Source organism: Heptranchias perlo, chromosome 2 (genome assembly GCF_035084215.1).
Source record: "Heptranchias perlo isolate sHepPer1 chromosome 2, sHepPer1.hap1, whole genome shotgun sequence".
Taxonomy (NCBI): Eukaryota; Metazoa; Chordata; class Chondrichthyes; order Hexanchiformes; family Hexanchidae; genus Heptranchias; species Heptranchias perlo.
Window position 1 is genome coordinate 160,521,604 of NC_090326.1, and position 18,724 is coordinate 160,540,327.

Genomic DNA, 18,724 nt, shown 5'->3' on the forward strand with positions numbered 1-18,724 from the left:
GCAATGACCATCTCCAACAAGAGAGAGTCTAACCACCTCCCCTTGACATTCAACGGCATTACCATCGCCGAATCCCCCACCATCAACATCCTGGGGGTCACCATTGACCAGAAACTTAACTGGACCAGCCATATAAATACTGTGGCTACGAGAGCAGGTCAGAGGCTGGGTATTCTGCGGCGAGTGACTCACCTCCTGACTCCCCAAAGCCTTTCCACCATCTACAAGGCACAAGTCAGGAGTGTGATGGAATACTCTCCACTTGCCTGGATGAGTGCAGCTCCAACAACACTCAAGAAGCTCGACACCATCCAAGATAAAGCAGCCCGCTTGATTGGCACCCCATCCACCACCCTAAACATTCACTCCCTTCACCACCGGCGCACTGTGGCTGCAGTGTGCACCATCCACATGATGCACTGCAGCAACTCGCCAAGGCTTCTTCGACAGCACCTCCCAAACCCGCGACCTCTACCACCTAGAAGGACAAGGGCAGCAGGCGCATGGGAACAACACCACCTGCACGTTCCCCTCCAAGTCACACACCATTCCGACTTGGAAATATATCGCCGTTCCTTCATTGTCGCTGGGTCAAAATCCTGGAACTCCCTTCCTAACAGCACTGTGGGAGAACCGTCACCACACGGACTGCAGCGGTGAGGGCAATTAGGGATGGGCAATAAATGCCGGCCTTGCCAGCGACGCCCACATCCCGTGAACGAATAAAAAATAAAATTAAAAAAAATCCTAGTGAATCTGCCCTCCACCCTCTCTAAAGCCTCAATACCCTTCCTGTAGAGTGGAGCCCAATACTGCACACTGTACTCTAACTGAGGTTCTATTAAGGCTTTATAAAGACTCGCCATTACTTCATGGTGTTTATATTCTGTACCTCTTGTAATAAAACCTAGAATTCCATTGGCTCTTTTTTAACTGCCTGATCAACTTGAGGTGCTGCCTTTAATGTCTAAAAACGTGCTGTGTCTTTGTGACAAGAATGAGACAGACATGGGGATAGGAATCTCTCTGGCGACTCTGCACAGCAACACCGTAAATCCCTTTGTTTCTCGTGAACTTCTAAACCGGTTCTAAAGCAAGGTTGCCTATGAGAGATATTGAACTGAGGAAAGCTTCACAAACACATTCCCAGTGGCACTCCACACAACCCTTACCACATATTAGTTCTCACTGTTTGCCCTTTCCAGAGATAAAGACAGCACTTCAAGCTCACTGTATTTAAAAAAAAAAATCCCTATTTTTTTTTTTCAGGAGACTGACGAAATCGACTCTGCTCCTCATCCCGCTCTTTGGCGTCCATTATATAGTGTGCGTGTTTTTCCCGGATCACATAGCGGAAGATCTAAGACTTCACATCGAGCTTGGGATAGGATCGTTTCAGGTACAGACCTCGCCTCTTCGACCGCCCATACTCAGCTCGGACAGCTGCCGATATCAGGCAAATGGCACTGACCGTTTGCCAGTACCATAGGGAGTCAATTATAAAGGCGCCGCTTATAACGTATTAGGTAGCAGCTATTTCGGGCAGATCAGTAAGTACTAACCCTGTACTTACCCATTTAAAAGGCTGTGCTGATTTCAGGCAAAGCCGGGTCATCAAGCAGTTTCAATCATCTCGATAAAGTGCGGTTAGCTTAGTGATGAGATTCTGGATACAACTGTTAACAGTTAGGAGAGGCAGTTGCTAAGTGAGATTTGACTAGTTTTTTACAGTGTGTTGGTTACTTACCTTGATGGTTTTACTGTCCACCGTGTATAGAGGGCAAATCATGTCAACACCAACCTGCCCCCTATAAGCAGTGGGTTCTGTACGTGCTGACAGACACTCAGGGTGAGGGTAGGTACAAAGGTTAATAGGATGCACAGCATTGCAAGAGGGCATTATGGACCATTTGGGCATCTAAGCTTTGTGACTTAACGGGCTGTAGAGCTAATACCTCGGGGACACATATAAAGTTTAAATCCACACGCCCATTAATTTATGTATGTCTCAAATTATTGAGCACAGGGTCAAAAGATACTTAAAGATTGAGGGAGGCCTTTCAGCCCATCCTAATGCATCCATTTAGTACAACCCTATACTCTCCTGCCCATTGCTGCATCCAATTGTTTCTTAAAGGCGAATGGCAATCAGTCCCAGAACTGATTGTTAAAGAAAAAGAGAAAATTTCACAGCCCCTGTGAGTTGGCGTACCCCCATTACGCTGCTAAAGGGCATGGGTGCCCACCCCCATTATGTAAGTGAACCCCCATTATGTAAGTGAGTCCCCATCCCCAGGATTTGGGACAGAGTCAGTAGCAGATCAAGGTGGCGAGCAGATGTTCTGCCCCATCACACTTCCGTGGATGCAATGGTGCTGCGGAATTTATCTCTATCTCTGTACACTTCAATCACCGTCGCTGCCAAATATCTATCTATTTGACCCTGAGATGAGTTTCCGATCCACTATCCGCTCCACCACCAAGACCGCCTACTTCCATCTCCGTAATATCGTCCGTCTCTGCCTCTGCTCCAGCTCCTCTGCTACTGAAAACTTCATCTATGCCTTTGTTACCTCTTGACTGGACTATTCCAATGCTCTCCTGGCCGGCCTCCCATCTTCCACCCTCCATAAACTTGAGCTCATTCAAAATTTTGCTGCCCCTATCCTAACTCGCACCAAGTCCCGTTCACCCATCACCCCTGTGCTCGCTGACCTACATTGGCTCCTGGTCCAGTAATGCCTCGATTTTAAAATTCCCATCTTCATGTTCAAATCCCTCCATGGTCTCACCCCCTCCCTATCTCTGTAACCTCCTCCAGCCCTACAACCCTCCGAGAACTGAGCGCTCCTCCAATTCTGGCCTCTGATTTTCTTCGCTCAATCACTGGCAGCTGCCTAGGCCCTAATCTCAGGAATTCCTTCCCTAAATCTCTCCACCTCTCTATCTCTCCTTTAAGACGCTCGTTAAAACCTACCTCTTTGTCCAAGCTTTTAGCCACCTGTCCTAATATGTCTTCATGTGCCTTGGTGTCAAATTTGTCTGATTACGCTCCTGTGAAGTGCCTTGGGACGTTTTACTGCGTTAAAGGCGCTATATAAATGCAAATTGTTGTTATTACAACTCCTGAATTTGCTAACTCTCTCTGCCTCCAATGGCTTGGAGGACATTTTGCCCCCACATATAATCACCGCCCTCTGTGTAAATCTTTACTCTAAAAGAATATAGATAATGTTGCAGGGAGGTTATGTAAGAACATAACAACTTGGAATAAGGAAAAGCCATTCAGTGGATTTTTTGACTGCCTCAGTCGCTGACACCTCCTACCTGCTGGTCTACATACTCTCTTCCTTAATTCCCATCTGAACTGCTTCAATCCAATTGATTGCTGTTAACCCATTATGTAGAGTCAAGAGGGTAGACTTGAACTTGCGGGCGGCTGAACGGTGGAGCCTATTTCGGGGTAGGCCGCTTGCCTGTTCTATTTAAATGAGGCCTGTGAAATGGCTCCTGCCTCTTGGCTCCCAATATAGGCTGGCAGCTGGTGGGCACTTCCAGTCAGCCACCCGAGAGTTAAAATCTACCCCCCCCACAACTCCGGAATCCACATATTGGGATAACAGCAAACAATTTTCAACTCCTCTTTCTGCCAACAAGAACAGCAATCTGCATTTATGTAGCGCCTTTAATGTAATAAAAGGTCCCCAAGGTGCTTCACAGGAGTAATTATCAAACACCGAGCCAAATAAGGAGATATTAGAACTGCCGACCAAAAGTTTGGTCAAAGAGGTAGGTTTTAAGGAGCGTCTTAAAGAAGGAGAGAGAGAGGCGGAGAAGTTAAGGGAGGGAATTCCTGAGCTGAGGGCCTAGGCAGCTGAAGGCACGGCCGCCAGTGGTGGGACGAAGGGAATCAGGGATGCGCAAGAGGCCAGAGTCAGAGGAACGCAGAGATCTCGTAGGGTTGTAGGGCTGGAGGAGGTTACAAAGATAAGGAGGGGCGAGGCCATGGAGGGAGTTGAACCCAAGGATGAGAATTTTAAATTCGGACCGGGAGCCAATGTAGGCCAGCGAGCACAGGGGGTGATGGGTGAACGGGACTTAGTGTGAGTTAGGATACAGACAGCAGAGGTTCGGATGAGCTGAAGTTTATGGAGGGTGGAAGGTAGGAGGCCGGGCAAGGGAGCAATGGAGTAGTCGAGACTGGAGGTAACAGAGGCATGGATGAAAACTATTCCCTACAAGCTCAGTGCCCATTTTTGAAAGGAAATGATTGATTTTATTTTTAAAGGTGTTAACTAACCCAGAATTTATTACTTTATCTGAGTCCCACTGAATACGCAGTGATGAAGGCTAGGTCTTATCCTGAAGTATTGATTCAGTAATCAGATTTCCAAACAAGACTGAGAGTGGAAAACCTTTGTTCAAGTGAAATCATACAAGCAACAAACATTCTAAATACTCTGTGAGACACAATGGGCCTTTTATGTTCATACTGCTTTATGAAGCATAATGATAACTTTCACAGGTATCCGGGAACAAACCAGATTAAATGGAGCGTAGGTACCATTTGATACTTTGGGTGAACTCAACTGAGTAATACAGAAACAACAAAGGCACAAAGGTGTTGTGAATAATGGGCCATGAATTAATTTCAAAGTAGCTGGGGCAGGGGATGATCACATTGTTGGAAATATCTCTGACTCTTTAATAGTACTGGTGCTTGAAACAGTTGTGGCATGAAGAAAGAACTTCCATTTATATAGCACCTTTCACAACCTCAGGACATCCCAAAGCACTTTACAACCAATGAAGTACAGTCACTGTTGTAATGTAGGGAAACACATCAGCCAATTTGTGCACAGCAAGGTCCCACAAACAGCAATGAGATAATAAGCAGATAATCTGTTTTGGCAATTGTTAGTTGAGGAATTATATTGGCCAGAACACCTCTACTCTTCTTTGCAATAATGCCCTGGGAGGCCTCAGTTTAATGTCTCATCTAAAGGACAGCATCTCCAGCACTGCACTGAAGTGTCAGCCTAGATTACAGGCTCAAGACTCTGGAGAGGGAGACTTGAACCCACAACCTTCTGACTCAGAGGCCAGAGTGCTAACCACTGAGCCACGGCAGACACATAATCACGTACAACCTCCCACTCCTAAAACCATGTTCTCATAACACTTTCACATACTCTCCCTATAATGCGCTCTATACTGAGAAACTCTCACAAGATCACAAGGTAGGTTTGGGTAAAGAAGGTCCTTTGGCCTTTGTGATCTGCCCCAACCAGAACATCAACCCTATCGTCATCCCATTACAGCATCTAGCTATTTCTTAAATGAGTCCAGTGTCTCTTTCAACACATACACACACAAACTCATAGCAATATTGAATAACTGGATATAATTGTAAGGTTCTAAGTTAACTGAAACTATTCCTTTTTTTTGAACAGGGCTTTGCTGTGGCTCTGCTGTATTGTTTCTTGAATGAAGAGGTAAGGACTCCAAATGTATTTGCTGGTGGGAATGCATGGAGGAGGCATGATTGGGGCAGAGCCCCCACCGATTGTCAGGAGCAGGCTGGTCTGTTGTGTTTTCTTAGGACTCCCTCCTGATTCTACGGCTGCCAGTCATGCCTGTTAGAACATGGGGCAGAATGTTCAGGAGAAGGTATTAGAACAGAGGTGTATTCTTTGTATAAACTACCTGAACCCCTTGGTTAGATTCAAGTCTGTAACTCACTCCCAGGCATCCATGATATTCTGAACCTTTTGGTTAGATTCCAGAGTGTAACTCACTGTCAGGTATCTATTATATTCTTTATATGAACCATTTGAATCCCCTGGTTAGTTTCCACTGTATCCAGCTTCTATCTGTAAATCCCTTCAATGTCTCGATTAAATTCCAGTCTGTAACTGACTCCAAGGGTATGACTTTAGCTCAGAGCTGGGAGACTAGCGCGCGGGTAGGTGTCCGCACGGGGAACCCGGAAGTCAAGTGAGTGCGCCACATTCTGCGATCGCCACTCAATTATAGGTAAGTAATGGTGCTTCCGGGTTTCCCATTCGACAGCCAGCTGGCTGCCTTTCAGGAGGGAAACGGAGACGTGAATTGGAGAGGAGGGAGGGAGAGATCGTGGGCTGTAGACGACATTGGTGGGTGTGGGGGGTCGGGGGCTGGGCGTGAGGAGATCGGAGGGCGTCGGAGGAACGGAGGTCAGGAGGAGCTGGAGGTCGCCAGTAGATCGGAGGTGGTGAGGGGGTCGATCATCGAGGGGAGGGGTGTCGGCCGATCAGGGGGGTCTGAAAGGCACTCACCTCATGGATCTGACCCTTCCCGCCTGCTTTCACCTGATGTGAATCAGAAGCAATGGGAAACCTGTGCTGGTGAGGTTGAACTTGTTTTACATACACTTAATACACAAAATATTAAGTGTCTCAACTATCACAATGAGGTACATTGCCACTTTAAGTATCGGCCCGCCGGTATTAAGTGGGGACAGGACTTCCGGGTTTTGATTGCAGCCGTACATCCAAAACATGCCTGGGTTAAACCCGGAAGTGGGCAGTTGGAGCCGGGTTGCGGTCCCACTTCAAAAAGAAATGTAATTTTTACCTCCCACCGGCCCCCAATCCTCCCATTCCTTGGGGTTAAAATTACTCCCCAAGTGTCCTTCATAAAATGAAGTCATTCCTTAAATAAAGTCAAAGAAAAGCACCACAGTTTCACTACTTAAATAACAAATAATGGATACCTCGGAGTGAGTCCAAAGCTGGAGTCTAATCGAGGAGTTCAGATGGTTTATATATAGAATATAACTGAGGCCCAGGAGTGAGTTCAGATGGTTTATATATAGAATATAACTGAGGCCCAGGAGTGAGTTCAGATGGTTTATATATAGAATATAACTGAAGCCCAGGAGTGAGTTCAGATGGTTTATATATAGAATATAACTGAGGCCCAGGAGTGAGTTCAGATAGTTTATATATAGAATATAACTGAGGCCCAGGAGTGAGTTCAGATGGTTTATATACAGAATATAACTGAGGCCCAGGAGTGAGTTCAGATGGTTTATATATAGAATATAACTGAGGCCCAGGAGTGAGTTCAGATGGTTTATATACAGAATATAACTGAGGCCCAGGAGTGAGTTCAGATGGTTTATATACAGAATATAACTGAGGCCCAGGAGTGAGTTCAGATGGTTTATATATAGAATATAACTGAGACCCAGGAATGAGATCAAATGGTTTGTATATGGAATATGACTGAGGCCCAGGAGTGAGTTCCAAACTGGAATCTAAACAAGAGAATCAAGGGGTTTATATAGATGAAGGGATACCTCAAATAATCGTAGGTTATTGATCTAATTAAGGAGTTGATAAGTTTATATATGAGTAATGTTTGGGGGTTTACATAGAGTAATGTTGGAGGTTTATAAATAATAATGCTCAGAGGTTTATTCACAGGAATAATGCTCAGGGATTTATATATAGTCATGTCCAGAGGTTTATATATAGGAATGGTGTCCAGAGGTTTATATATAGGAATGGTGTCCAGAGGTTTATATATAGGAATGGTGTCCAGAGGTTTATATATAGGAATAGTGTTCAGATGTTTAGATATAGGAATAGTGTCCAGAGATTTATATACAGGAGTAGTGTTAAGAGATTTATATATAGTAGTGTCCAGAGGTTTATATATAGTCGTGTCCAGGGTGTATATAGGGTAGTGTTCAGAGGTTTAGGTAGTGGAGTAGTGTCCAGAGGTTTATATGTAGGACGAGTGTCCAGAGGTTTATATGTAGGACGAGTGTCCAGAGGTTTATATGTAGGACGAGTGTCCAGAGGTTTATATGTAGGACGAGTGTCCAGAGGTTTATATATAGGAATGGTGACCAGAGGTTTATATATAGGAATAGTGTTCAGATGTTTAGACATAGGAATAGTGTCCAGAGATTTATATGTAGGTCGAGTGTCCAGAGGTTTATATGTAAGATGAGTGTCCAGAGGTTTATATATAGGACGAGTGTCCAGAGGTTTATATGTGGGACGAGTGTCCAGAGGTTTATATGTAGGACGAGTGTCCAGAGGTTTATATGTAGGACGAGTGTCCAGAGGTTTATATGTAAGATGAGTGTCCAGAGGTTTATATGCAGGTCGAGTGTCCAGAGGTTTATATGTGGGACGAGTGTCCAGAGGTTTATATGTAGGACGAGTGTCCAGAGGTTTATATGTAGGACGAGTGTCCAGAGGTTTATATGTAAGATGAGTGTCCAGAGGTTTATATGTAGGTCGAGTGTCCAGAGGTTTATATGTAGGACGAGTGTCCAGAGGTTTATATGTAGGACGAGTGTCCAGAGGTTTATATATAGGAATGGTGTCCAGAGGTTTATATATAGGAATAGTGTTCAGATGTTTAGATATAGGAATAGTGTCCAGAGATTTATGTACAGCAGTAGTGTTAAGAGATTTATATATAGTAGTGTCCAGAGGTTTATATATAGTAGTGTCCAGGGTGTATATAGGGTAGTGTTCAGAGGTTTATGTAGTGGAGTAGTGTCCAGAGGTTTATATGTAGGACGAGTGTCCAGAGGTTTATATGTAGGACGAGTGTCCAGAGGTTTATATGTAGGACGAGTGTCCAGAGGTTTATATGTAGGACGAGTGTCCAGAGGTTTATGTATAGGAATGGTGTCCAGAGGTTTATATATAGGAATAGTGTTCAGATGTTTAGATATAGGAATAGTGTCCAGAGATTTATATGTAGGTCGAGTGTCCAGAGGTTTATATGTAAGATGAGTGTCCAGAGGTTTATATGTAGGACGAGTGTCCAGAGGTTTATATGTAGGACGAGTGTCCAGAGGTTTGTATGTAGGACGAGTGTCCAGAGGTTTATATGTAAGATGAGTGTCCAGAGGTTTATATGTAGGACGAGTGTCCAGAGGTTTATATGTAGGACGAGTGTCCAGAGGTTTATATGTAGGACGAGTGTCCAGAGGTTTATATATAGGAATGGTGTCCAGAGATTTATATGTAGGTCGAGTGTCCAGAGGTTTATATGTAGGACGAGTGTCCAGAGGTTTATATGTAGGACGAGTGTCCAGAGGTTTATATGTAGGACGAGTGTCCAGAGGTTTATATATAGGAATGGTGTCCAGAGGTTTATATATAGGAATAGTGTTCAGATGTTTAGATATAGGAATAGTGTCCAGAGATTTATGTACAGGAGTAGTGTTAAGAGATTTATATATAGTAGTGTCCAGAGGTTTATATATAGTAGTGTCCAGGGTGTATATAGGGTAGTGTTCAGAGGTTTATGTAGTGGAGTAGTGTCCAGAGGTTTATATGTAGGACGAGTGTCCAGAGGTTTATATGTAGGACGAGTGTCCAGAGGTTTATATGTAGGACGAGTGTCCAGAGGTTTATATGTAGGACGAGTGTCCAGAGGTTTATATATAGGAATGGTGTCCAGAGGTTTATATATAGGAATAGTGTTCAGATGTTTAGATATAGGAATAGTGCCCAGAGATTTATATGTAGGTCGAGTGTCCAGAGGTTTATATGTAAGATGAGTGTCCAGAGGTTTATATGTAGGACGAGTGTCCAGAGGTTTATATGTAGGACGAGTGTCCAGAGGTTTATATGTAGGACGAGTGTCCAGAGGTTTATATGTGGGACGAGTGTCCAGAGGTTTATATGTAGGACGAGTGTCCAGAGGTTTATATGTAGGTCGAGTGTCCAGAGGTTTATATGTGGGACGAGTGTCCAGAGGTTTATATGTAGGACGAGTGTCCAGAGGTTTATATGTAGGACGGGTGTCCAGAGGTTTATATGTAAGATGAGTGTCCAGAGGTTTATATGGAGGTCGAGTGTCCAGAGGTTTATATGTAGGACGAGTGTCCAGAGGTTTATATGTAGGACGAGTGTCCAGAGGTTTATATGTAGGACGAGTGTCCAGAGGTTTATATGTAGGATGAGTGTCCAGAGGTTTATGTGTGGGACGAGTGTCCAGAGGTTTATATGTAGGACGAGTGTCCAGAGGTTTATATGTAGGACGAGTGTCCAGAGGTTTATATGTAAGATGAGTGTCCAGAGGTTTATATGTAGGTCGAGTGTCCAGAGGTTTATATGTAGGACGAGTGTCCAGAGGTTTATATGTAGGACGAGTGTCCAGAGGTTTATATGTAGGACGAGTGTCCAGAGGTTTATATGTGGGACGAGTGTCCAGAGGTTTATATGTAGGTCGAGTGTCCAGAGGTTTATATGTAGGACGAGTGTCCAGAGGTTTATATATAGGAATGGTGTCCAGAGATTTATATGTAGGTCGAGTGTCCAGAGGTTTATATGTAGGACGAGTGTCCAGAGGTTTATATGTAGGACGAGTGTCCAGAGGTTTATATGTAGGACGAGTGTCCAGAGGTTTATATATAGGAATGGTGTCCAGAGGTTTATATATCGGAATAGTGTTCAGATGTTTAGATATAGGAATAGTGTCCAGAGATTTATGTACAGGAGTAGTGTTAAGAGATTTATATATAGTAGTGTCCAGAGGTTTATATATAGTAGTGTCCAGGGTGTATATAGGGTAGTGTTCAGAGGTTTATGTAGTGGAGTAGTGTCGAGAGGTTTATATGTAGGACGAGTGTCCAGAGGTTTATATGTAGGACGAGTGTCCAGAGGTTTATATGTAGGACGAGTGTCCAGAGGTTTATATGTAGGACGAGTGTCCAGAGGTTTATATATAGGAATGGTGTCCAGAGGTTTATATATAGGAATAGTGTTCAGATGTTTAGATATAGGAATAGTGCCCAGAGATTTATATGTAGGTCGAGTGTCCAGAGGTTTATATGTAAGATGAGTGTCCAGAGGTTTATATGTAGGACGAGTGTCCAGAGGTTTATATGTAGGACGAGTGTCCAGAGGTTTATATGTAGGACGAGTGTCCAGAGGTTTATATGTGGGACGAGTGTCCAGAGGTTTATATGTAGGACGAGTGTCCAGAGGTTTATATGTAGGTCGAGTGTCCAGAGGTTTATATGTGGGACGAGTGTCCAGAGGTTTATATGTAGGACGAGTGTCCAGAGGTTTATATGTAGGACGGGTGTCCAGAGGTTTATATGTAAGATGAGTGTCCAGAGGTTTATATGTAGGTCGAGTGTCCAGAGGTTTATATGTAGGACGAGTGTCCAGAGGTTTATATGTAGGACGAGTGTCCAGAGGTTTATATGTAGGACGAGTGTCCAGAGGTTTATATGTAAGATGAGTGTCCAGAGGTTTATGTGTGGGACGAGTGTCCAGAGGTTTATATGTAGGACGAGTGTCCAGAGGTTTATATGTAGGACGAGTGTCCAGAGGTTTATATGTAAGATGAGTGTCCAGAGGTTTATATGTAGGTCGAGTGTCCAGAGGTTTATATGTAGGACGAGTGTCCAGAGGTTTATATGTAGGACGAGTGTCCAGAGGTTTATATGTAGGACGAGTGTCCAGAGGTTTATATGTAGGATGAGTGTCCAGAGGTTTATATGTGGGACGAGTGTCCAGAGGTTTATATGTAGGTCGAGTGTCCAGAGGTTTATATGTAGGACGAGTGTCCAGAGGTTTATATGTAGGATGAGTGTCCAGAGGTTTATATGTAGGACGAGTGTCCAGAGGTTTATATATAGGAATCGTGTCCAGAGGTTTATATATAGGAATAGTGTTCAGATGTTTAGATATAGGAATAGTGTCCAGAGATTTATGTACAGGAGTAGTGTTAAGAGATTTATATATAGTAGTGTCCAGAGGTTTATATATAGTAGTGTCCAGGGTGTATATAGGGTAGTGTTCAGAGGTTTATGTAGTGGAGTAGTGTCCAGAGGTTTATATGTAGGACGAGTGTCCAGAGGTTTATATGTAGGACGAGTGTCCAGAGGTTTATCTGTGGGACGAGTGTCCAGAGGTTTATATGTAGGACGAGTGTCCAGAGGTTTATATGTAGGACGAGTGTCCAGAGGTTTATATGTAGGACGAGTGTCCAGAGGTTTATATGTAGGACGAGTGTCCAGAGGTTTATATGTAGGACGAGTGTCCAGAGGTTTATATACAGGAATGGTGTCCAGAGGTTTATATATAGGAATAGTGTTCAGATGTTTAGATATAGGAATAGTGTCCAGAGATTTATATGTAGGTCGAGTGTCCAGAGGTTTATATGTGAGATGAGTGTCCAGAGGTTTATATGTAGGACGAGTGTCCAGAGGTTTATATGTAGGACGAGTGTCCAGAGGTTTATATGTAGGACGAGTGTCCAGAGGTTTATATGTGGGACGAGTGTCCAGAGATTTATATGTAGGACGAGTGTCCAGAGGTTTATATGTAGGACGAGTGTCCAGAGGTTTATATGTATGATGAGTGTCCAGAGGTTTATATGTAGGTCGAGTGTCCAGAGGTTTATATGTGGGACGAGTGTCCAGAGGTTTATATGTAGTACGAGTGTCCAGAGGTTTATATGTAGGACGGGTGTCCAGAGGTTTATATGTAAGATGAGTGTCCAGAGGTTTATATGTAGGTCGAGTGTCCAGAGGTTTATATGTAGGACGAGTGTCCAGAGGTTTATATGTAGGACGAGTGTCCAGAGGTTTATATGTAGGACGAGTGTCCAGAGGTTTATATGTAGGATGAGTGTCCAGAGGTTTATATGTGGGACGAGTGTCCAGAGGTTTATATGTAGGACGAGTGTCCAGAGGTTTATGTGTAGGACGAGTGTCCAGAGGTTTATATGTAAGATGAGTGTCCAGAGGTTTATATGTAGGTCGAGTGTCCAGAGGTTTATATGTAAGATGAGTGCCCAGAGGTTTATATGTAGGTCGAGTGTCCAGAGGTTTATATGTGGGACGAGTGTCCAGAGGTTTATATGTAGGACGAGTGTCCAGAGGTTTATATGTAGGACGAGTGTCCAGAGGTTTATATGTAAGATGAGTGTCCAGAGGTTTATATGTAGGTTGAGTGTCCAGAGGTTTATATGTCGGACGAGTGTCCAGAGGTTTATATGTAGGACGAGTGTCCAGAGGTTTATATATAGGAATGGTGTCCAGAGGTTTATATATAGGAATGGTGTCCAGAGGTTTATATATAGGAATAGTGTTCAGATGTTTAGATATAGGAATAGTGTCCAGAGATTTATGTACAGGAGTAGTGTTAAGAGATTTATATATAGTAGTGTCCAGAGGTTTATATGTAGTAGTGTCCAGGGTGTATATAGGGTAGTGTTCAGAGGTTTATGTAGTGGAGTAGTGTCCAGAGGTTTATATGTAGGACGAGTGTCCAGAGGTTTATATGTAGGACGAGTGTCCAGAGGTTTATATGTAGGACGAGTGTCCAGAGGTTTATATGTAGGACGAGTGTCCAGAGGTTTATATATAGGAATGGTGTCCAGAGGTTTATATATAGGAATAGTGTTCAGATGTTTAGATATAGGAATAGTGTCCAGAGATTTATATGTAGGTCGAGTGTCCAGAGGTTTATATGTAAGATGAGTGTCCAGAGGTTTATTTGTAGGACGAGTGTCCAGAGGTTTATATGTAGGACGAGTGTCCAGAGGTTTGTATGTAGGACGAGTGTCCAGAGGTTTATATGTAAGATGAGTGTCCAGAGGTTTATATGTAGGACGAGTGTCCAGAGGTTTATATGTAGGACGAGTGTCCAGAGGTTTATATGTAGGACGAGTGTCCAGAGGTTTATATGTAGGACGAGTGTCCAGAGGTTTATATGTAGGACGAGTGTCCAGAGGTTTATATGTAGGATGAGTGTCCAGAGGTTTAAATGTGGGACGAGTGTCCAGAGGTTTATATGTAGGACGAGTGTCCAGAGGTTTATATGTGGGACGAGTGTCCAGAGGTTTATATGTAGGACGAGTGTCCAGAGGTTTATATGTAGGACGAGTGTACAGAGGTTTATATGTAAGATGAGTGTCCAGAGGTTTATATGTAGGTCGAGTGTCCAGAGGTTTATATGTGGGACGAGTGTCCAGAGGTTTATATGTAGGACGAGTGTCCAGAGGTTTATATGTAGGACGGGTGTCCAGAGGTTTATATGTAAGATGAGTGTCCAGAGGTTTATATGTAGGTCGAGTGTCCAGAGGTTTATATGTAGGACGAGTGTCCAGAGGTTTATATGTAGGACGAGTGTCCAGAGGTTTATATGTAGGACGAGTGTCCAGAGGTTTATATGTAGGATGAGTGTCCAGAGGTTTATGTGTGGGACGAGTGTCCAGAGGTTTATATGTAGGACGAGTGTCCAGAGGTTTATATGTAGGACGAGTGTCCAGAGGTTTATATGTAAGATGAGTGTCCAGAGGTTTATATGTAGGTCGAGTGTCCAGAGGTTTATATGTCGGACGAGTGTCCAGAGGTTTATATGTAGGACGAGTGTCCAGAGGTTTATATGTAGGACGAGTGTCCAGAGGTTTATATGTAGGATGAGTGTCCAGAGGTTTATATGTGGGACGAGTGTCCAGAGGTTTATATGTAGGTCGAGTGTCCAGAGGTTTATATGTAGGACGAGTGTCCAGAGGTTTATATGTAGGACGAGTGTCCAGAGGTTTATATGTAGGACGAGTGTCCAGAGGTTTATATATAGGAATGGTGTCCAGAGGTTTATATATAGGAATAGTGTTCAGATGTTTAGATATAGGAATAGTGTCCAGAGATTTATGTACAGGAGTAGTGTTAAGAGATTTATATATAGTAGTGTCCAGAGGTTTATATATAGTAGTGTCCAGGGTGTATATAGGGTAGTGTTCAGAGGTTTATGTAGTGGAGTAGTGTCCAGAGGTTTATATGTAGGACGAGTGTCCAGAGGTTTATATGTAGGACGAGTGTCCAGAGGTTTATCTGTGGGACGAGTGTCCAGAGGTTTATATGTAGGACGAGTGTCCAGAGGTTTATATGTAGGACGAGTGTCCAGAGGTTTATATGTAGGACGAGTGTCCAGAGGTTTATATGTTGGACGAGTGTCCAGAGGTTTATATGTAGGACGAGTGTCCAGAGGTTTATATGTAGGACGAGTGTCCAGAGGTTTATATATAGGAATGGTGTCCAGAGGTTTATATATAGGAATAGTGTTCAGATGTTTAGATATAGGAATAGTGTCCAGAGATTTATATGTAGGTCGAGTGTCCAGAGGTTTATATGTAAGATGAGTGTCCAGAGGTTTATATGTAGGACGAGTGTCCAGAGGTTTATATGTAGGACGAGTGTCCAGAGGTTTATATGTAGGACGAGTGTCCAGAGGTTTATATGTGGGACGAGTGTCCAGAGGTTTATATGTAGGACGAGTGTCCAGAGGTTTATATGTAGGACGAGTGTACAGAGGTTTATATGTAAGATGAGTGTCCAGAGTTTTATATGTAGGTCGAGTGTCCAGAGGTTTATATGTGGGACGAGTGTCCAGAGGTTTATATGTAGGACGAGTGTCCAGAGGTTTATATGTAGGACGGGTGTCCAGAGGTTTATATGTAAGATGAGTGTGCAGAGGTTTATATGTAGGTCGAGTGTCCAGAGGTTTATATGTAGGACGAGTTTCCAGAGGTTTATATGTAGGACGAGTGTCCAGAGATTTATATATAGGAATGGTGTCCAGAGGTTTATATATAGGAATGGTGTCCAGAGGTTTATATATAGGAATAGTGTTCAGATGTTTAGATATAGGAATAGTGTCCAGAGATTTATGTACAGGAGTAGTGTTAAGAGATTTATATATAGTAGTGTCCAGAGGTTTATATATAGTAGTGTCCAGGGTGTATATAGGGTAGTGTTCAGAGGTTTATGTAGTGGAGTAGTGTCCAGAGGTTTATATGTAGGACGAGTGTCCAGAGGTTTATATGTAGGACGAGTGTCCAGAGGTTTATATGTGGGACGAGTGTCCAGAGGTTTATATGTAGGACGAGTGTCCAGAGGTTTATATATAGGAATGGTGTCCAGAGGTTTATATATAGGAATAGTGTTCAGATGTTTAGATATAGGAATAGTGTCCAGAGATTTATATGTAGGTCGAGTGTCCAGAGGTTTATATGTAAGATGAGTGTCCAGAGGTTTATATGTAGGACGAGTGTCCAGAGGTTTATATGTAGGACGAGTGTCCAGAGGTTTATATGTAGGACGAGTGTCCAGAGGTTTATATGTGGGACGAGTGTCCAGAGATTTATATGTAGGACGAGTGTCCAGAGGTTTATATGTCGGACGAGTGTCCAGAGGTTTATATGTAAGATGAGTGTCCAGAGGTTTATATGTAGGTCGAGTGTCCAGAGGTTTATATGTGGGACGAGTGTCCAGAGGTTTATATGTCGGACGAGTGTCCAGAGGTTTATATGTAGGACGGGTGTCCAGAGGTTTATATGTAAGATGAGTGTCCAGAGGTTTATATGTAGGTCGAGTGTCCAGAGGTTTATATGTAGGACGAGTGTCCAGAGGTTTATATGTAGGACGAGTGTCCAGAGGTTTATATGTAGGATGAGTGTCCAGAGGTTTATATGTGGGACGAGTGTCCAGAGGTTTATCTGTAGGACGAGTGTCCAGAGGTTTATATGTAGGACGAGTGTCCAGAGGTTTATATGTAAGATGAGTGTCCAGAGGTTTATATGTAGGTCGAGTGTCCAGAGGTTTATATGTAGGACGAGTGTCCAGAGGTTTATATGTAGGACGAGTGTCCAGAGGTTTATATATAGGAATGGTGTCCAGAGGTTTATATATAGGAATGGTGTCCAGAGGTTTATATATAGGAATAGTGTTCAGATGTTTAGATATAGGAATAGTGTCCAGAGATTTATGTGCAGGAGTAGTGTTAAGAGATTTATATATAGTAGTGTCCAGAGGTTTATATATAGTAGTGTCCAGGGTGTATATAGGGTAGTGTTCAGAGGTTTATGTAGTGGAGTAGTGTCCAGAGGTTTATATGTAGGACGAGTGTCCAGAGGTTTATATGTAGGACGAGTGTCCAGAGGTTTATATGTAGGACGAGTGTCCAGAGGTTTAAATGTAAGATGAGTGTCCAGAGGTTTATATGTAGGTCGAGTGTCCAGAGGTTTATATGTAGGACGAGTGTCCAGAGGTTTATATGTAGGACTGGTGTCCAGATGTTTATATGTAGGTCGAGTGTCCAGAGGTTTATATGTAGGACGAGTGTCCAGAGGTTTATATGTAGGACGAGTGTCCAGAGGTTTATATGTAGGACGAGTGTCCAGAGGTTTATATGTAGGACGAGTGTCCAGAGGTTTATATGTAGGATGAGTGTCCAGAGGTTTATATGTGGGATGAGTGTCCAGAGGTTTATATGTAGGACGAGTGTCCAGAGGTTTATATGTAGGACGAGTGTCCAGAGGTTTATATGTAAGATGAGTGTCCAGAGGTTTATATGTAGGTCGAGTGTCCAGAGGTTTATATGTAAGATGAGTGCCCAGAGGTTTTTCTGTGGGACGAGTGTCCAGAGGTTTATATGTAGGACGAGTGTCCAGAGGTTTATATGTAGGACGAGTGTCCAGAGGTTTATGTGTAGGACGAGTGTCCAGAGGTTTATATGTAGGATGAGTGTCCAGAGGTTTATATGTGGGACGAGTGTCCAGAGGTTTATATGTAGGTCGAGTGTCCAGAGGTATATGTGTAGGACGAGTGTCCAGAGGTTTATATGTAGGACGAGTGTCCAGAGGTTTATATGTAGGACGAGTGTCCAGAGGTATATATGTAGGACGAGTGTCCAGAAGTTTATATGTAGGACGAGTGTCCAGAGGTTTATATGTAGGTCGAATGTCCAGAGGTTTGTTTCCTTTTGTCTCGATCTGTCTATCGTTCTTTCTACATATCTATCTTTCTCTCTATGTCTCTGTGTATATCAGAGATCTCTTTGTTTCTGTTTTTCTCTTTTTGTCTCTGTATGTCTCTCTGTGTCTATTACTTTCAGTATGTATGTCTCTGTCTCTCTTTCTATACATCTATCTTTCTCTATGTCTCTCTTTCCCTCTGTATGTTTCTCTATGTCTCTCTCTCTGTACGTCTCTCTATGTCTCTCTCTCTTAGTGTCTATCTTTCTCCGTATGGCTCTCTTTCTCGCTATAAGTCTCTCTTTCTATCAATATTTCTCTCTGTAAGTCTCTCTTTCTGTCTGTATATCTAGATTACTCTCTATAACTCTCTCTTTCTGTCTGTATATCAGTATTTCTCTGTCTATATTTCTTTCTATAAGTCTCACGTTCTGTCTGTATATCTATATTTTTTCTGTATGTCTATCATTCTGTCTGTATGTCTATATTTCTGTCTGTATGTCTATCATTCTGTCTGTATGTCTATCATTCTGTCTGTATATCTATATTTTTTCTGTATGTCTATCATTCTGTCTGTATGTCTATATTTCTGTCTGTATGTCTATCATTCTGTCTGTATGTCTATCATTCTGTCTGTATATCTATATTTTTTCTGTATGTCTATATTTCTGTCTGTATGTCTATATTTCTGTCTGTATGTCTATATTTCTGTCTGTATATCTGTATTTTTTCTGTATGTCTATCATTCTGTCTGTATGTCTATATTTCTGTCTGTATGTCTATATTTCTGTCTGTATGTCTATATTTCTGTCTGTATGTCTATCTTTCTGTCTGTATGTCTATATTTTTTCTGTATGTCTATCATTCTGTCTGTATGTCTATATTTCTGACTGTATGTCTATCATTCTGTCTGTATGTCTATATTTCTGTCTGT

The 18,724-nt window shown here is 42.8% G+C and overlaps 1 protein-coding gene across 1 annotated transcript in view; it reads left to right on the top strand.

Moving 5' to 3' along the window:
* LOC137332486 (vasoactive intestinal polypeptide receptor 1-like) overlaps positions 1–18,724 on the top strand; it is a 101,201-nt gene that overhangs the window by 69,806 nt on the left and 12,671 nt on the right. The window contains exons 12-13 of the mRNA XM_067996377.1: positions 1,270–1,399; positions 5,454–5,495. Coding sequence (XP_067852478.1) covers positions 1,270–1,399; positions 5,454–5,495 — 172 coding nt within the window. The remainder of the gene's footprint in view (positions 1–1,269; positions 1,400–5,453; positions 5,496–18,724) is intronic.